The 19,387-nt window shown below is 46.1% G+C and overlaps 1 protein-coding gene across 15 annotated transcripts in view; it reads right to left on the bottom strand.

Annotated features, from left to right (window-relative positions):
• The window catches only part of MEI1 (meiotic double-stranded break formation protein 1), a 39,013-nt gene extending 19,756 nt beyond the window's left edge, over positions 1 to 19,257 (bottom strand). For 13 of the 15 annotated variants that reach the window (XR_005827979.1, XR_005827980.1, XR_005827981.1 and 10 more), the window contains exons 1-16: positions 18,858 to 19,257; positions 18,503 to 18,626; positions 16,178 to 16,228; positions 14,202 to 14,275; positions 13,422 to 13,527; positions 12,655 to 12,858; positions 11,269 to 11,399; positions 10,646 to 10,760; positions 9,709 to 9,825; positions 9,082 to 9,181; positions 6,428 to 6,562; positions 5,795 to 5,909; positions 4,140 to 4,255; positions 2,933 to 3,074; positions 1,405 to 1,516; positions 724 to 784 (exon numbers count right to left, since the gene is read on the bottom strand). Coding sequence is in view for 8 of the 15 variants with exons in the window: in XM_040594771.1 (XP_040450705.1) it covers positions 724 to 784; positions 1,405 to 1,516; positions 2,933 to 3,074; positions 4,140 to 4,255; positions 5,795 to 5,909; positions 6,428 to 6,562; positions 9,082 to 9,181; positions 9,709 to 9,825; positions 10,646 to 10,760; positions 11,269 to 11,399; positions 12,655 to 12,858; positions 13,422 to 13,527; positions 14,202 to 14,275; positions 16,178 to 16,228; positions 18,503 to 18,626; positions 18,858 to 18,974 (1,820 nt within the window). In the remaining 7 variants the exon portion in view is untranslated. The other 2 variants (XM_040594773.1, XM_040594774.1) reach the window with 2 other exon arrangements.
• Positions 19,258 to 19,387: the final 130 nt, after the last annotated feature.

The raw sequence follows: 19,387 nt of genomic DNA, 5'->3' as shown, positions 1-19,387 counted from the left end.
CTTCTCCAATGATTTCCTTGCAGAACAGGGCATAACCAAATACCTTCACTCTGTAACCCTTGGTACTCCACACTACTGTATTCAGAGGCCTAGATCACTCCCCACACACAACCATTCACAGGCGTAAATCTCCCCACTCTAAGTTCCTGGACTAGGGGTGCTGTATATTTTGTTTACTCTTTTAATGAGGTGCAGTCACAGGAAAGAGGAGGTAAAACATCTCTGCAGACCCCCAGAGAGTCTCCTCAGGTGCTCCTCAACATAGCCACTGATACAGAAGACCCTTTGCAATGTATGCTGTTGAAGTCTTCCTTCTCCGTCACATTTCTTATACCTTACAACACCACAAGGAACAAATATAGTGGTATATGTGCCTAGGAAGCCAGAGCTCAGATGGAACTGATGCTGCTGTTACATCTTTTCAAAACTCCCACTGATCTGACTACTCCAAAGTCAGGCTACTTTATCTCTCTCTGCACGGCTCATGATAGAGCACAGAATTCTCACAATGCTGTGTAAATCCACCTGCCCCTTCCCAACTGCTTCTCCCTTCTCCCACGCTCAGCTTTGCCATTGTTAGTTACCATCTACATTTTGCAGAAATACAACCACTCTTGGGTCTTTCAGCCTCCCATATTGCCTCATCAGGTGCATTAGATAAGGCATGATCTGCTTTCCTATCTGGAAATTTTCAACTCACTCACAATACACACATCACAATACCTTTGTAAAGAGCAAAATCTGGCCTTCAGTTCCAGAGTCAGTCGGATGAAGGAGGAGGATGCTAGACAGAAAGCAAGACAGAACATGTATGATAAGGGAAAAGAGTAGGCAGGTCCCATAACCATCCCCACACATCTCCATGCAAACCTGGTGAATAGAGCAGACCATCTCAGTAAGAATACATAGGCTTTCTCTCCCAAAGCAAACTACTCCAGGTTTGGTTTGGAGGGGAGTAGCTGAGATTCATTTGTTTTCTCAGGATGAGAAGGAAAGATTTGCCAGCTTAATGTATTTGGAATAGAGGAATTCTCTACATCACCTCTCTGATGCGCACAGAGTAAGGAATACACAGAATAAATAGGATTTCTACATAGTAAAATCCCACCAACAATTCCAGCATAATCCCTGTGTACAGGGGCAGCCAATTTTGAATATTCCAGAAGGAATGGTAAAGCTGACAACTTACTTATCTAAAATAAAATCTGTCCCATCATCACTGTTAGACCAAATAACTTTTTCAACCTGCTGAACATGACTGTGCACTCTATTCTTACTCATATAAACATGTAATATAATCTTCCACATAAAGTCTCATTAAGCTCATTGCCCCAGTAATATGCAGTAGCAGCAAGTTCCATCAGTTAAGAGCACAGAGAACATGATCCCACACTACCCCCATACCCAGCTTTTTAGAGAACTTTTTCCGCATGTTTGGCACCACTGTAAAGAGGGTATTAAGTGCTGAGAGGAAAACCTCCATCATTGATGGGCTGACAGCCCTTTCCAGGTATTTCTGTGGAAAGAAGAAAAGATCAGGTGCATGATATGCAATAAACACTGAAAGCAGCAGCTTTATTCTAACCTCCTGCCTGTGCAGAAAGATAGATTTATAAATCCGAACAGTTATGGAGTTAACAGTTCTTCTACCAAAATGCCTGGCAGCAAGTACACAGGCTTACAGAGCACTTTGAAAGCAACTAACACTTCCCTCTGCCAACTTCATGAGCTGTGCTGCTAACTCTGCAAGACATTACATCAAACAAGAAACTTCTTCCTATTCCAGCTGGCAGCCAGTTAGGCCTTAATGCACAGCAACTGACATTACTGCCCATATTGCCCTAGAAGTAACTGCTCTTACAGGCCAGATGGCTACCTCTCCAGTGCTGCATATGCTTAAGTGCAGCTGACTTCAGTAACACTTAACACCTGTGCTTCAGCATTTTATTGAGCAGTAGCAAACACAGGTGTTTCAGGTCTCTGCAGAGTCCAGCCCTAAACTGTTTAGAACAGAACGACTCAACTCATTCGTGTACAAGGTCACTGGACACTATTCTCACAGTCCATTAATTTTTACCCAAGTTCAATGAACAAGAAACAGCACACTGACTTGCCAAAACTTTGGCAAAAAACCAAAAATCACTTTGCCAAATTGGACATGCACTGCACCCTCCCTTCAGGGAGAATAGCAATGACACTGCAGCTGCCTATCAAGAGACTGATTAAGAAAATACAGAACAAAATATCTCCCAAGTTCCCAACAACTGCAAGAATCCATACATCTGAACCTGTGGCAAAGCACAAGCAAAAGTTACTCAACATTTGGAACCACAACCAGAGTCCCGCTGTTTTGAAAATTCTGCTCAGTGTGTCTTAGTGACAGGTCTGTATGAAACACTAAAGCACATGTGACTCTCCACAGTGACTTTTAAACCATGTCCCTTGCCTTAGTGAGGCACAATTCTTAGCACTGCCTTTGCTGTGTAGACTAGGCAGGCTTACCAGTATCTTCTGGAAAGAAGCATGAAAATGAAATTGCAGGTGCAAATACTGCTGCTTTCCAGGACACAGGCAAGTTTTGAAAAAGTGGCAGAAGGGGAAAGAACAGTTCAGGTGCTCTTCATTTTCTGCAACATCCAGAGCTGCCATGGATTATATAGCACAGCAGGTAGCTATGGGGACTGCACAGTCTGAAGAAAGACACTGCCATCTACATTTAGGAATTTCTCCACCCTCTGAAACCGTACACTCCCATTTTACATGAACTATATAATGCCACATTTGGCTGTGGAAAGGTGGCAAATGCCACAACTGTTCTTGGTTTATTCTACATGCTCTCTTCCCCAAAAAACACTTGTGCAACCCACTCTTGGTGCCTGAAAGCACCTTTCCAGGTACCCAAGGGATAGACCAAGTTCAAAAGTAACCTTACCGTGACCACAGGGATGCAAAGACTGTCACAAATCCTCAACAGGAATTCCGAAAAGTTGTTCAGTGTGTCCTTGCTCTCAGAGTTGGGAGCAGTGAAAGCATTCTCCTGGGCCATGAAGTCACTCTGGAATTCCACTGCTAACCTACAAACACATAGTACATACCAGAGGAGAGAATAATCCTCCTCACTCTGTAAAGGAAGTCAGGAGATACTACATTTTCATCACAACTTTCACCATTAAGGACCCCATAAATACCTGATGGGTTAGAAACACAGGAATCTGGCAATCACACCAAAAGACCACTTGAGTGAAGCTATAGAAGTCAGCAATGTTGCACAACAGTACAAGTTGGGAAAGGAAGACTTAGCTTCTGTGTAGAAAGCATCTGCTGTAGGACGCCCTAGTGTGGCAAGATTAGAGGTTCTCAGCCAGGCCAGAGTGCCTGGAGCACAATAAAGCAAACCTTGTAAAAATCAGCCAGGGAACCATTCAGCTGATCTAAAAACTGTGACAGAACCCAAGTGCCCCCTAACATCACCCCAAGACACTGGGTCAGTGCAGACAGGGACACCTGCTTCTAACCAAATTATCTCAGCCAAGCCAAATGCAAATGATGCAAGGCAAAATAACTATGTTGGCCAGACTTCCCTAACAACAGATCTGGATTCATACACAAACTCAACTACCACCATCTGCTGTGCAGCTAAGGGTGACAGATAGCTCCCATCCAGCAAAACAGGAAAAGTTCGTGCCTATAAACCCCCTTGCAGTAACAGGTCACAGACAGCAAATCCAAGGCCAGCATCTGGAGCAGATACACATTTGTTAAATGGTTAATCCCCTCCGGCAGTGAGACCACATACCCCAGGGCACAGGAATGTGGTTTCACGCATAGCTTCCAACAATTCCTATCTTCAGTAGTCTGAGCTAATTTTCAAGCAGTTCCTCCAAGGCCAAAGATGTGACATAAACTGAGAGGTCCCAGGCAAATTTCTTGGGAGATACATACAGGTGTCACAAAATGTTCACTATCACAATATATCCCGCCTTCTGTTGTTTTACTGGCAAGTGCCATGCACTGAACTCACACGTGTGATATTTCAGTGATGGGGTGGGGTAGAGGAACTCAATTACAAGGACAGAAGGATGGACGGACATGGACACACACACCCACCACCCACCTGCCCACCTCCGACTTGTCCTCACCTGCAAGCATTTCTGAAACTTTCCAGGGTGTTGAGCAAGAGCCAGCCCTGTCTCTGAGGCACTCTGCTGAGATTTCTGTTTGCTGAGTGACTCTGAGACACTGAGAATAGATCATCCTGTTAAAAGGAAAAAAGTCTTCAAAATCTTATGTTCAGTATTGGAAAAAATAGCTTTCTTCTTCCATACCACCAACATGAGGAACAACAGATTTCACTTCACTCACTTGTTTCACATAACTGTTTTTTAACTATTGTGCTTTCCCCAGGGAAGGCAGGGTTAGAGAGAAGTTCTGCTCTTCCTAGGGAGGACAGAGTTATAGAGTTACTAGTTCTACACTGCCTTGTCTTTACAGTCTCTATTGCCATGGTTTGGTCTAATCTGAATTTTAAACAGCTCAGCTAATGGAGCTTCAAACTCTTCTGGGAAAACTTCATATTTTTTTAAATTTTGTTTCTTCCAATTACTCTTCGACAATGCTGAACAGTTCTTGTCTTTGCTCAGCACTGAAATCTTAGAAGTTCTCTACTGCGGCTCAGATTTGTAAGCAGCTATCCATGTACCAGCTCTTGTTCCCACACAGCATCCTACTGAGTTCAGCCAGAAGCCAACTGCAGCGTCACAGTTAATCATTTTCTCATACTGGGAACCAGTTGGAACTCATAATCTGCCTTTAAGCCTTAACCGGTTGCAGTAGTCTCCTCCAAATACTGCCAAAGGGAGGGCACGGCTACACATTGGTGCCTAGCAGTTCAGAACTAACTCCTCTCCATTTGATGCTGATACCTTAGAATCATTTCCCCTTTTCTCCCTCTAAAGACAGCCTGGATGTCCTTACTGCCTGCCTAACTTCCTTCCTGTGAAACTCCTTATTCTGAATTGGACACCAAGTTCTGTGTGTGTGCAGACTGACCAACATCTGCCTATGGGGCAGAACACAGTTCTGCCATCTCCAAGCAGAGAAAACAGACATCTGGTACCACAGAGCTTGGGCCCGAAGACAGTTCATCAGGCATTTGGAGCTCTGGTACTCCAGCAAGATGCTTTTGCCATTACAGACATCCAATCTAAACCTACATGGCTATAAGCCTAGAACAAGAGGGCTCAGCCCTTGTCTTTTCACTAGCCATCTGTAATGGTGGCTCTCCTCAGAACTGTGTTAAGTCCCAGCAGCACATCACACTAGCTACGTATTCCAGGAACAGGAAAGGATTTGCAGTTCAAAGAGTGGCTAACAGCTCCCTTGCTGAGGGATCACAGTGCATAAAGGATGACTGTCTTGGTCTGAAGGCATAGCAAGAGATGTTCATTGCCAAAAAAATAGATAGACTGATGCAGCCTACAAGGTGGGGGCCTGAAGAAAGGAAAGTTCAAATGACTTTGGAGTACTGGAGACATAAAGAGAGCAGCGTGCTCAAGTGGTGCTCCACAATCTTCCTTTATTTAGAAAGACAACATTCACCAGCATCCATCTTCAGCTACTTCTAAGACGAAGATTGGTACCATCTCAAGGCATGAGGATCAGAAGAAACACCAGAGAACCCAACAGCCACAGGCTAAAGGGACAGAATATATATACGATATCCACATACCATGCCAGGAGGATCATCCCTGTCTTGCTTGGTCCTACCAACAAGCAGCAACAACCTTTGACTTACTGCATGCCTCTTGCTACTCTGTGGTGGGGAAAGGTCAGCACATCGCTTCAGCGCTGCCTCCAGCAGCTTCTGCAGCTCTTCATATGGGACAGGAGGGGAGCTCAGGTGGTCCTTCCTGAACAAGGGGAGAGAAAGACAGCGTGCACATTCCGCGCTGGGGACATTCCACCTGGCAAGGCAACACCAGCAGAAATAACCGCTCTTCTGACAGTAATATGCCATTGCCACTTCTCTCCAGCACAGCATACTAAGGTCACAGTATCTGAACGGTGCCTTCATTCACATGTGCGCCCAAACACGCCCTCGCTGCATTCACTGTCCACTCCTACTAGTCATGAGGCATATGGACAGTCCTATGCTTGTTCTCACCTATCCAGATGGGGCGCAGAGTGACAAAGCCACAGCAGCCACAGTACAAGCCTGGCTGGGATGCCAGGTCCTTGCTGCAGTAACTTGTTGCCTACCACACCTTCATTGCCCTGGCAGCCTTCTGGGGTGGATGGGAAGCTAGCTGTGCTGTACCCACGCCTGTCTCAGCCAGAAGTCCCACTGCAGAGCACACTCACCCACACAGCCCAACATGGTAGCAACATACCTATCTGAAGGAAAGCCTGCAAATACTTTCCTGCCTACCTCAGGAAAGCTGCCACAGCTCTCACAGCCTCCACAACCACCTCAAGCACAGGGCAGTTCACCATCTCCATCAAAACATCAATGGCTTCTATACATACACCTCGGTTTGTGAATAATTTGATTTCCACTGGTTGCCTGTGAAGAAGAAACAGAGTAAGCAAGGAGAATAATGTCAAAGTGACTGTAGCGCCCTCTCCTCATTTCCCCAAATGGACAGTTGAGCCATGTGGTTCCACCCATGGTTTTCAGTATTCAGAGCCAGCTGCTCTCAAGGAGGTAGTCTCAAACTTGAGCAGGTGGAGGGTTTGCTACAAAGAGTGAACTTCAGCAGGTCTGGAGCCCTACTATGATGAAAAAAACCCACAGCCTGGATAACTGTGTGACTGTACCACCAAACACTGATGTGAAAAGCACAAGAAAAACAGGCTTTGCAAAATACAGTGATCTCTCTGCCTAGGACTTTATGCTGAGGCCATCTGCTCTGGCATTTGCAGGTTCATCTGGCAATTCATATTTATGAGTAAACAAGCAACCACTACCATCCTAGAACAAGGATGGTGCCACAAGAATAGCTTCTCTCACAGTCCTGTAGCACTTCTAATGCCATATGCTGCCAGAAGGACAGGGACTTTCATGAACTTGGAAAGTAATCAGAAAAATAAACACAATCCAACTGTTTTGACAATTCTTCTTGATAGTGAGCATTTTGCTCATCTGATCGCTTTGTGGCTCAACACCTTTGAGCATTCAGCACAAGAGCATGGAAGGATGACAAGCCATTAATCCCATTATTGGACAGAGCTGTGCAAATGGCAGAGTATGCTCATTTGGTTACTGGCAAGTCGGGTACAGTTGGGAAGGCAGGGCAAAGACAGGCAGCCACATGCAGACAAGAGGCACTAACAGCCTGCCAGAGGGCCTCTCTGAAGTAAAGCAAGAAAAGCAGCACAGCATGACAGGGGCCAGACTTGGGACCCAAAAGTATTCCCCCTGTTATTCCGTTTTCACAGACGTGCCTGATTAAAGCAAGCTAGGAGCACATGCTCCCATGCACAAATGGAAGAAGAAAGTAAACTTCAGTAGAAATTACACCAGTAGCTCAGCTTTAGAGTAAAGTGTGAACAAAGGCAGAACCATTCTTTTTAGTCACTCAGTGGGATCAAACTCAGCCTGGCAGTCACCTCACATTCTGCTGTGAGGAAAAAGCTGTGATGTTGACACGGCAAGGAAAAGGCCTTTTGGTACCTGGGCACCAGTGGCAGCCTCTGGCCCAAGCCATAAGTGATATGCAGAACTTCCAAATTATTTCAACTTATACTGTAATTCTATTAATCCTATGTATTTCCTTTCTTTAATTACTGACCTTCTGAATTAAACACATCAGGGGAAAAAAAGAAGTCTTCACTGACTCATGCAGGGAGGAAGGGATGGAGGAGTATTGCTGACTCATTCAAGAGGCACAAACCCACTTGCAATATGGTGCACTGTGATGTCTTTGGGATCTGGGAGAAAAGTATGAGAGGCAGCACTCTTGCAGCTTCCTGCAGCCTCTCGTCTTTGGGCCCTGAGCTGTGCCTGCCACTCTGGTTATGCTGGGAGGGACAAGGAGCACTCCAGAGAGTGCTACCCACCATTCCTGACATACTGCCAAGAGGAACAGTACGGCCTGCTTGAACAACACCTCAGTGTAGGGCTCACTTACAGAAGAGAATGCAGCTGCAAGGAAAAACCAAGAGGAAAAGTTCCAGGATGAGATCCCTTTCCCCACTATGAAACAGTTTTAAATAAAACATTTCTAAGGCAAAGCTCAGAGAAACAGAATGGGTGTGCTAGAAAATGAGAGTAATTGCATAGAGCATTCTCTTTGTTTTACAAGCATAAATGCTGTAATTAGTGTTTCCCACATCCTGGTTTCTCTTTTTGATAGATCCCACACTGCCATCATCCCACTGTTCTAGCACTGCTGCTTTTCCTTCTTTTTACCCTGACATTGCTACAAAATTGACTATGACATTTCCAAAATCTAGCTCAAGGGCTCTCTTGAGGGAACAAAGTGGCAAAAACAAGACTGTCACTGGCATGACAGGACAGGAACAAGATCATAGAGGCAAGAACAGGAAGCACAGAAGAAAAACAAGACAGGGTATGTTATTCCTTAGCAGAAAACAAGAAGAAAAAAGTGACAGAATACATTAATATTTCATCCTAGAATTTGTTTTTGCTGTTTGAATTTAGCTCAGATGATGATACAAGACTAGAAGCCACGGAATTTGCATGCTCCGTTTTGTCAGAGGCACACTTCGCAGGAGCTGGCGTGCTCACATATGCCTGGACCTTCCTAGCCTTCCCTCTTGCTTGATCTACAGCTGAAAGGAGATTTCACCTCCCAGACTGACAAGGAAGCAGGAAGAGGCAGATATCCTGGTGGATACATGTGCAGAGAGGACAAGCTGGGACCTTTGGAGACAACCACCAGGCCCATCTTCACAAGAATAAGGGAAATGCATTTGTTCAGCAACATCTTTCAAACACAAGGGCTCTGAGGGTGTAGATATTTGGTCTCAGACAAAAACCTTAAAAAGCAAAAGCACCACAGCCTCCACTTTGGGGCACCAAACTCTGCCTGTGCAAGCCTGATGGTGGTACTCCCTTACCGTTTCAGTATTTCAGTGAAGAGCTGGAGCCCTTGTTTGTGCAACTCCACATTGTTCAGCTGCAGGACATCTTGCAGACTCCTCACCAGAGATTCAATACCTGCACATGTTCAAGAGAAGTCACAGAGAGGGCTTTTAACACTCCAAATTTGAAGATGGAAGCAAAAATAATTTTTAAAAAGAAGGAAGATTTGAACAATTATTACCTGAGCCATTAACAGAAACAACTGCCCAAAACTGCTGAGTGTTCACTCAACTCCCTGATAATGGGCACCAACCTCCACTGCTGGAGGTAGGTCCAGAATAAAGGAAAGAATTTAGCCTTTCTTACTAAATCTACTCTTGGCCTGTCCACAGAAACACCTAATAGTAACTTAGGCGGTGTTGGTCATGATAACTGGTTATTATAACAAATGCAGGCTTATCAGGAACTCATCAGGATAGTGACACTGTAAATCCAAGCTATGTTGCACATCACAAACATGTCTGAAAGGTACTCATTTTCAGTCCTTTACCCATCCTGGCTGGAAATTGTGATTGTGTATAAAGTGTTGAAATTCAGCTAGAAGCACAACAAATGCTCACAGCATTACTGCAGTCACTCTGTCAGAAAGGTTGATGACTCACCATAGACTGTGTGACACTTTGAGAAGAAAAGGTGCTCTTCAGTTAGGAGGAGCAGACAGCAATACACCGACCAGATGAGAATTTCACTGTTGCATGAGAGACATTCAAACAGGAATTCTGCAAATGTACACACACACACAAATAAGGTCACCCTGTTAAGAGGTAGTTTGCTCATAGCATAGCACAGCTGCTCTTAGAACAAAGCAGAGCAGAGGAAGGAGAGGAAACAAGGAAGTGTAACAACAACCACGTGGAGAATGCTTGCGTTATGAAATAGCAGGCAAGGAGAACGGACTGGATGCTTGGTGGTATGCTAGTCTTCAAAATAAGGTGAGTGGAGAGCAGACTCCCGCAGGCAAGCGTCTTCACAGCAGAAACTCAGCAGGCAGGAGCTAAATTGTGGCTCTAGCCTTTGGCACAAATGAAAAGCCACAAACCAAGCTTTACTACAGATGCAGTGATCTCTTTTTCCTTGAAATTTTTACATCTCCCCAAAAATTTGTAAAATGAAAGCATTTCTATCTTTTGGGATTACAAAAAAATAATAAACCATCTCCCACAGCCACATTATAAAGCTAAATCCTAGACCAAATTCTGTGCAAACTTACAATATTTAGTGGTACAAGATGGAACCTCAGGCTGTCTAAGCTCATATCCAAGGTCCTGCGAGAAGGAGCTTGACCTCAAGGACTTATGCAAATTCTTGCTGTGGAAACTCCATTCTGCCTGTTGACAGCTACTTCTATACTTTCAGTTGAAAACTTAACTTTCTTCTATTCCTAAAATCACTTTGGCTATTTTTACTGGTATAAAATGGCCACCACACACATTATGCCATCAGTGGATTTCATGGAGCCAGACTGATTCATAAAACAAACAGCCAGAGAGTGCTTTGATATTGGGAAATTAACAACAAGATGCTACTGCATTTCTTCACCTGGGACATCCGCATGGATAAAAGCAGGACCATATCTGCTGGGAGAGTGAACCAGCACTGCAGCCACACAGTGAGAACTTGCTGCCTGTAACATCTCATCTCTGGTCAACAGAAGCTGTTGGGAAACAAAAGCCAAAATGAGAGAGGAAGTCAACTATGCAGATATGAGTAAGAAACAGTTTCTTCTACATTTTAAATTTTAAAACATAAATTAAGATCTCTCTTTTCACATGTATTTCACGGATTAAACTTGCTAAGGCAAGATACAATACTTGACCAAATACACTAAAAAAAGAAAAAATGCAAAATGAGAACTACAGCAGAGAAGATTAGGAGTAAGAATAGCTCTGCCCACATGTTTAGTCATGTTGGACATACAAGTGCTGTATCAGACAGACCTCAAGTGTGAGTGAGTAAAATCAGCTGAGGCCAGGAGTAAAATTTCCCCCTTTCAGGATGCAGGAATGAACAATGAGGTGATCTATGCCCATGTCCCCATTTCCCACTGCAGCCTCTATTGCTGGTGTTGGCAACTGCACACTGAAGTGCCTCAAATAAAGATTCAATACTGGCCAGAAAATTCTTTATGTCTACCAACAATTCACTACTACTTCAGCAATCACCTTTTTGAGAACAAGTGGCAGTGGATTTTCCCTTTCTAAAAAGTCAGGGTTCTCAGACTCCTCTCCTGTCTTTGAATCATTCATAAGAATGGATACAAAATGGTCACATTTCAGCAGCTCCTTTAGCAAACCTGCAGAAGGGAGAGCAAGAGTGAGCACCATACTGGGCATAGCAAGGATTATATTAACACAGGAGTATTTACAGCCTAAGACTTGTTGCCAGCTTCTTCCCCTTTCCTGCATTCCTAACAAAGGTCCTCACCTCCAGTTTAAGGAGTTTCCTCTCACTGTGTCCCCAGATACCGCCATGAGCCCCATGTCCTGCAGCCCCTTGTTGCTGATGTTTTTTGCTGGGTCAGATCTGCTCTCTGCCCCTTCTCGGAGACTGGCATGTGCACTGGTACACGGTATCAGGAGCACTCTATTCACAATGTATTCTGTGCTCCAGCATCTACCCCTAAACTGTTTCTTGGGAGAGCTCTTGACTTGCATTTTTTTCCAAGCTACAATCAGTGATCCAACAATAACTAGACATTTTCCCTGAAATACTTCCTAGAGAACTAGCATTTACCTTCCCCTTCTACTTTCACAGGCTCTTATTGAAACAGCTGTATTTAGCTAAAGGACATACACACACAAAAGTACTCAGTACAAAAGTATAGTACACAGCTGCAGGTATTGATGCAAATCATCAGTACATGTCCGTACAAATTCACAAGGGGTATTGTCTGAGCTATAGATTTCTACTTTCAAAGGAATCATCGATCATTTCTAGTAGCTGAGTAGATGATCTGAGGAGCAATCTGGTTCCTGCTTACCTCCTACAAGAAAAAGGAATTCCCTGGGTGGTTTACAAACAAGCAATGTCAGAAAGGCTGAAATTGTGCTCCCCAGCAACAGTTGATATGTGCAGTTGGAAGCATATAATGCAAGGAAGTGCCACTTCCACCTTAGCTTTTTAACCTAAATAACATGATGCCCCATGTCTGAAGACCATATTTGTTAGACCCCATCCCACTGCTCTACAAAACCCACCTGTCTGTGCACAGTGTTTGCATTCAGACACTTTGACGAATGGTCTGTTCCTAGGATAAAACATTAAATTGAGGCAGGCCAGGCCACAGTGCAAGTTCTGAAGACACTCTGAAGATTAGTCAGTGCTAGATAAATGTGGGGCTCAGGGGACAGCGGAGGGCTGGGGGAGCTCAGCAGCAGGTCTGGGACATGTGATTGCTATGGAGTAACAGAAAGATTGACTGCTTCAGACAAGCAGCAAAAAGCTCTTCTAGGGAACAGTCTACATTAGAGTGCCTAAACCAGCCAGGGGTTTCTTCCTCATTCTAAGCCTTCCCATGCACCTTGCAGCTTCTCTCAGCAATGCCTTACCCAAACAATTAACCTGCAGCTCCTTTGTCTGTGCATGCCCCAAGGTATTCAAGAAGAGACCACACAGCCTTTCTTGGAAGTGTGCTGAGAGCCGTTCCATGCCAACAGGAGAGGAGTACAACTTGCCATACAAGTAGCAGACAGCAGCCTTTATACCCTCATTTGGGTACGTCAAGCCCATCAGCAGATGATCCACTAAATTACCTAGTGTGAGGAACAGAAACAGCAAACATTCTCACTAATGAACTGATTTTTAAAAAGTACCAACCAATTTCCCTTGAAAATCTGCAAAAGCCCACTGGACAAACTGGTGCATGCAGATTAATGAACGCCACAATTAGGTGATGTGGTCACCACCATCTGTCCCTCTGAGCAGAGGGGTACAGTAACAAATTGCTAGAGGAGCTTGCTGTTCGCCATATGAAGATCCATCATCCCAGCTACTTCTACAAACAGCTAAGCTTTCTCACCAGACCCCCAGGGGCTGGACCAAGCCAAGAAGTAACTAAATGCATGTTGCCTGTGAGGGAGACCCACAAACTCTGCTTCACAGAGGCTTGTTTTGCCAGGCTGGCTAAATGCACAATGACAAGCCTCCTATGAAGGTATTGACCTGCAACTCAGGAGGCCTGAATGCCACTCTGACTTGTGGACAGGCTTCTTGTGTGACCTTCATGAATTCACATGGGGACGAGGGAGGGCATGCATGCATATGTGTATTAGAGCTGTGAATGCTACTCTTCAGTGAGGCATGACACATTACTCACTGTGCTCTACCAGCAGTATATCAGCAAAGCTCGGGATGGCATCTGCCAGCTTGCCCAAGAGAGTGAATGTGGGCAGGCTGCCTCTCATGGTAGTGGCTTTGCACAGCTGTAGAGGAGACAGAGAAAGAAAACGTTCCACTGGTAAGAACACAGTCCAAAGGCAGAAAGGCACCCAAACCAGGAAGCTCTCAGGGATGCATAATCATCTGGAATAGGATCTTTTCCTAAACTGGGTCCTCTTCACCACTTAGGATAAACCACAGGAAAACCCTGAACACACCACTAGGTCTCTAAAATGTCTTTTAATTAATACAAGAAATCTTTTGCTTGTTGTTCCTTTTCCTCCCTCTCCCCTCCGGCTCTTACATGAGCAGATAAACCAGCTGAATTTCTCCCCACTTTCACAACTTCCCAATCTTTCATACCGCATGGTACCATCACAAACTTGGGAATGAAGAGAGCAAGAGCCCACAGCACAGGTTGGGAAAGTTCCTCATATCACTGAAACAGTAAGGTAGGAAAAGAAGAATCTGAGGAAGCCACACAGCTTCACAAGAGCATCTTGAAGCCATATAGTTGCAAGGCATCGTGGGAACAGGAAAACTCCAGGGTAGACACCAACACTGTCAAAATCACAGCAGGGCAGCTGGCACTAGGACATCCCACTGCAGCAGAGGCTGCATCCCAGCACAGTAGCTGCAGTCTTGCAGAGCTACTCATTCCCATCTCCTCAGCCTCTGAAGGATTGAAAGGAAGGGCAGGTAATTTATCTTCACTGACCTCTTTTTGGCTTTCATCCAAAATGCAGCATAAGTACTGTTCTGACTTCAGCTCCACTACAAGCCGCACCAGAACTAGGCAGGAGAAACAGGATCAGTAATTCACACACTAGAGCATTCACAATCCATCTTCCACAGGGCCTTAGCAGACGAGTGAGCAAAGAGCTTAGAAATTAAACAAGCGCAGAGGTGCTGAGAGAGCAGGCTAATATCGGCATTCCCAGCACTATTACTTCTGATAGCCCAGCCCAAGTTCTCTGCAACAACATTACAGCAGCCCTGTTCTAGCTGCACTACAAACCATGCATGGAAACTAACTGCAAGAGACAAACTGAGCGTCAGGACACCAAGTAAACATAAGGAACTAGGAAGGGAAGGAAGCAAAGCCCTACCTTAAAAGCATAAAAAAATTCTGGTAATTTCATAGAGCAGGCTTCCTACAGTATGAAAATTGGCCTTTAAAAACACAGCTTTCCAGAAAAGATAGGAGAACTGAAACTGCTGAGTATCCTTAGATGCAGCCTGAGAGCTCCTCCTCCAGCTGCTACTGTCCCTGAGTTAAGAGTGCAGTCTATCAGCCATTCCTCCCCACTGCAGTTAGCCCGTATACCTTGCCAGAAAGCAAGGCCCCAAGTCACCTTTGTGGTACTGTTCACCTCCATGAATAACCAGCTGTTATTCCTGGTTCACTGCAACTTTAAGAACTTTGTCCGCTCTGTCCCAGTAGGAGGAATCAAATAACTGTGTTTACCAGACACTGGCTGCACATCACCTGGGGTTCTCCTGACAAAATCCCAAGGGAGTTGCCTGATGCTGGCAGGCTGCCTCTGCCTCCACACATGTACCAGTGGACCAGTTTCAGGAAGCAAAGCCCCTCTTCTGGTATATTTAGAACCTGGGCACCTGAATGTTCAGCAGGTAAGTTTTGACAGTAGCCCCCTTACTGTGACACTTGTGCAGAGCATTGTTCCACAGGATTTAGTAAGGCTGTCTTGGATGTATCTTGGTGTCATGGCATGACTCATTTGAAAAACACGCTCCTTTGATTTGTATTCTAGGAAAGCATCATAAAAAGAAATACCAGAGACTTCTGGGTTCACCATCTCTTGCTATATCCAGGGCAATACTGAAGGTTTACCTAATAGGAGACCTACTTTAGCTAAAGAGCCACACATCTCAGCAGAGGCATGTCTTGAGACAGGTGATTTATAGATGGTTTAATGGCCCTTTCTTGCCTTGAACTCTCAGAATCTCTAAAAACTTTTGAGAGTTGGTAACACTAATTTAAAATTCCTCCGAGAGCATCCATCTCTCAACAGACTGGGAACATGACAGAAAGACTTCTCACCTTTTCAACACCATTTCAAGCAAGTGCCTGAAAAGTGACACCCCTCTGGAAGGAGTTGGTCACATCCCCTTTCATTTTTCATGGCTGGACAGGAAGAAATCATTGCATTCCTAACACCACTAGACTCAGCAGAGATGCCCAAGGTTAACTGGACTGCAGAGATTCATTAGTCAGCCATGCAGATGCTTCCTTCATATTTCAAATTAAGGACTGTTCAGAAAGCAGCACCTGCAGCCTGTACAGCTAAATCCCAAATAATCACTGTCCCAAGGAGAAAGCAGTAGATTCCAAAGCTCACTGAAGCTTACAGGAAAATTTCCATTTACTTTGAGCCTTTGGTCAGGTCCAAAGATGCCAAAGATCAGGCATTGTTTACCACTGTTACCCGCCTGACACTAAATTCATGGCACACATAGAATCTGTGAAAGAAATGCTAAATATTTAAATCTGCATGCACTCCCCTGCCCCCAAATATTGGAATAGTCTGCTCATCACTGTTGCCTTGATAAAAAATAGATGTTCTTCCCAATTCAAGCGGTGTAGAAGCTGAGCATCTCGCTATCGTTATCAGACAAGACAGAGCCTTGTCACAAACTGTCAGTAATTGAGACATGGCATGTGCCTCTCACCTTCCACGAATAGGTCCAGGGCACTGCTGTCTTCCACAGTGTGCAACAGCCCTAAAAGGTAAACGACAATCAGTCATGGAACTCATTCCTGCTTGTGATCATCAGTGCCTTCTTATAAAAAGAGCTACAGGGTTTTCTTCAGAACTGCTTTGTTTTCCCTGCTTCACACAACGCCAGCCTGACTTTGTCAGAGGGAGGTGGATACTCTCAGGGAGGATCACGAAAGGTGTCTCCATAAGCAGGACACAGGGATATGAAGGTATAGATACTTTATAGTTGAAGTCAATGGCTCCACCTATGTAAGTAAATATGTAACTGCTGCCATCATCACATCTCACTGCATATATCCGATATTAGACAGCTGAAACAACACCCCAGAATGACAGAAGTTAGAGCCCAGCTGTGAGCTGTCCTTTCTGTCTTCTATTCATACCAACTACCATGAACAGTATTCTCCCTCCCCAGTACTGAAAATCCCTAGACCAAATTTGAACACTAGGTTTAAAGCATATGGAAACTATTCCAACGTCAAATTGAACCGGAAGGCATCACTTCACAAGTCACTTGTACAACGAAAGCGTAAGATTGGGTATATCAAGAGTCTCACTCTACTACACCACACCAGACGAGAAACTCTACCTCCCAGCTCCTTCCAACTTCAGGTACCTACATCATCAGGCATCTGGCTCAGACCCCGACTTCTGACACACTAAACCACTTGTTTCAACATATCCAATCAAACTACCTCCCCTCCAGAGACTCCATGACCTCTCAGAAATTTGACCAACCAAAGCAACATTATGACATTGCAGCTGAATAAATTACTTATTTCCTGTGCCTCATCTGCCCAATCCTCAGTAATTTCCTTACACTTTGGAAAAGATGTGCATACAGCATTAGCGAATGTTGCAATATTAGGTGCATGAAATTCAGGATTACCTGAAATTCACCATCTCCTAGTACGTAACACTCCACACTGCACCTCTGTTCTCTTAACCTTCTTTTTTTCTGCCTGTGCCTATCCTGATATTCTCTCTCCAAAAACAAATATATCTTCATGAATTAACACTTCCTCCACAGCATTACTCAAACCTTCCGGGGTCCTTCTTACACTCTTGCACCAAATGATCCTTGATTCATTCAAGCTATATCCAAAATGTACATGTCATGGTTTGTAGCCCCAGGTTTAGACTAGGATTCCAGTTTCACACAGTGTAGGACCACACTGGTCATAAGCACCACTCCCTCCACATCTGTATAGGATTACATGCACAGACAGCATTCAGTAAAAATTGAGAGCAATGGAGAAAACTAAACCTGGGCAAAGTTCTGTTTCCAGCAAAGCTGCTTCCAAAATGCTGGGAAATCAACTGGGAAAACACCATTTCAACTATTTGGTGCGTCAAGGCAGGGGAAGTGGCTTGTAAGTCACTTCCCCCAAAGAACAAGAATTATCTGCCATGTGCAAATGAGATCATGGAATTAAAGGAATCCAGTGTACTTGCTCTCTAAAGGCACTTGCACTCACACCCTCCATCTTTTTCTGCTTTACCGTTCCCTCATTTAGGCCATGATTTCTTCTCCATGAAGATTTTAGACATTTCAAAGACCTTGCCTACAACATCGCTATGGAAACAAAAACCAGTAAGAGATATTCAAGATCACAGAGACTGTTACTGGAAAGGCACTTTCTGCCATCCCACTGAACACTATTCTGCTGTGAGGCTGACCCACCAGGAAGCAGCAGGTATACAGTCCTATGGCTACAAGGATTTCTAGAAACGTAAAAGGATGGTGTGTAAAAAAGGCGACGTAGACTTGTGTTTTGCACGTTTCATATTAAACCCTGCAACGCCCTTTTAAGCTCACGCTTTCATTTCTGTATGAATCTTCATATAACACTGCAGTTCAGCAAGCTGAGATAGCACTGAAGCACGAGCCTAGAATGGAGGGCATTCAGGGAGGAGTCATACACCAGGCGCTCCCCGTTCTCCAGAAAGGCTTTACAGATACGTCGAGATACCCTGGGAAATTGCAGGAGCTTTACGAACACACCAATCCTGCTCCTTGGGGAATAAGGAAATTAATTAAACTAATCTAAATCAAATGACAGGCAGTTTTCCACAGGGAATAATCACACAGCTAACACAGAATGGTGGAAGTATGGCACAGGGCACCTCAATGTTTGGGGCTTTCTTTGTGGTTTTTTTTTTTTACTTCAAATGCGGAGAAACTTCGCACGTACACATCTGTCCAAAAAAAAAAAAAAAAAAAAAGTGACTGCCCTCTCCCCGGCGCTGCACAGGGCCACAGCAAAGCTCTTACCAAGGAGAGTCCCTATCAAGTGACGGCAGAGCCTCTCGTCCGGCGCCAGCAGCTGGACGACGGGCAGCGCCTGCCGGGCCAGGGCGTCGCGGAGACGGCACAGCGCGTGCCTCCTGCGCACCAGCTGCCGAGCGGAGACAACGAACCGCCGTCAGGCGGCGGCCCAGCCACCCCGCCGCCCCGGGGGACACGGCGCCACCGGGCCCCACAGCGAGAGGGGACACCCGCCCGCTCCCCAGGCCCACGTCCAGCGTGGGAGAGGGGCCGGCGGCCGTGAGGGGCCGGCGGCCGCAGCCAGCTCTGCCCGGGAAGGGGGGACGGCGGGACAGGCGCTGCCCACCGAGGCGCTGCCCACCGAGGCGCTGCCGTCGCTCAGGGTCTCCACAGCGCAGGCGAGGCAGAGCGACGGGTGGAGCGGCAGGGCCCAGCGCGCCCCGTGCTCGCCGCAGGGTATCTCGCCCGCCGCCGCCATCACCGCCTACCGCCGCCCCCTGCGCATGCGCGGGGCACCAGCCCGGGGCAGCGGCGTTCCCTGCCCTCCGCCCGCCCTGCAATCCCCGGGGCGGCGGCCTGAGGAGCCCGCGCCGCCCCCCCTCCCCTTTCCCGCAGAGCTGCAGGCTGTCACGGGGCCTGCCGCAGCCCGGCCCCGGCCGCTCAGAAGCGCTGCCCCTCGTGAAGTGCTGCCGCACGGCGTGCGCGCCCCCGGCGGCGGTAAGCGGCCCGGGACTGCAGCGCTTGGCTCGGCAGAGGAGGAGTGAACTGGGGGGCGGGATGTCTCGGCGCCCCTGCAGCTGCGTGCCGCGTTACGGCGTGCGCCGCCGCCCCGCCTGCCTAGCGTTCTGTGCGGCCCTACCACGGCGGCGCGGAGAGGCCCTGAGCGCCCGC

Source organism: Falco naumanni, chromosome 5 (genome assembly GCF_017639655.2).
Source record: "Falco naumanni isolate bFalNau1 chromosome 5, bFalNau1.pat, whole genome shotgun sequence".
NCBI lineage: Eukaryota > Metazoa > Chordata > Aves > Falconiformes > Falconidae > Falco > Falco naumanni.
This window is presented reverse-complemented; position numbering and strand designations above follow the sequence as displayed.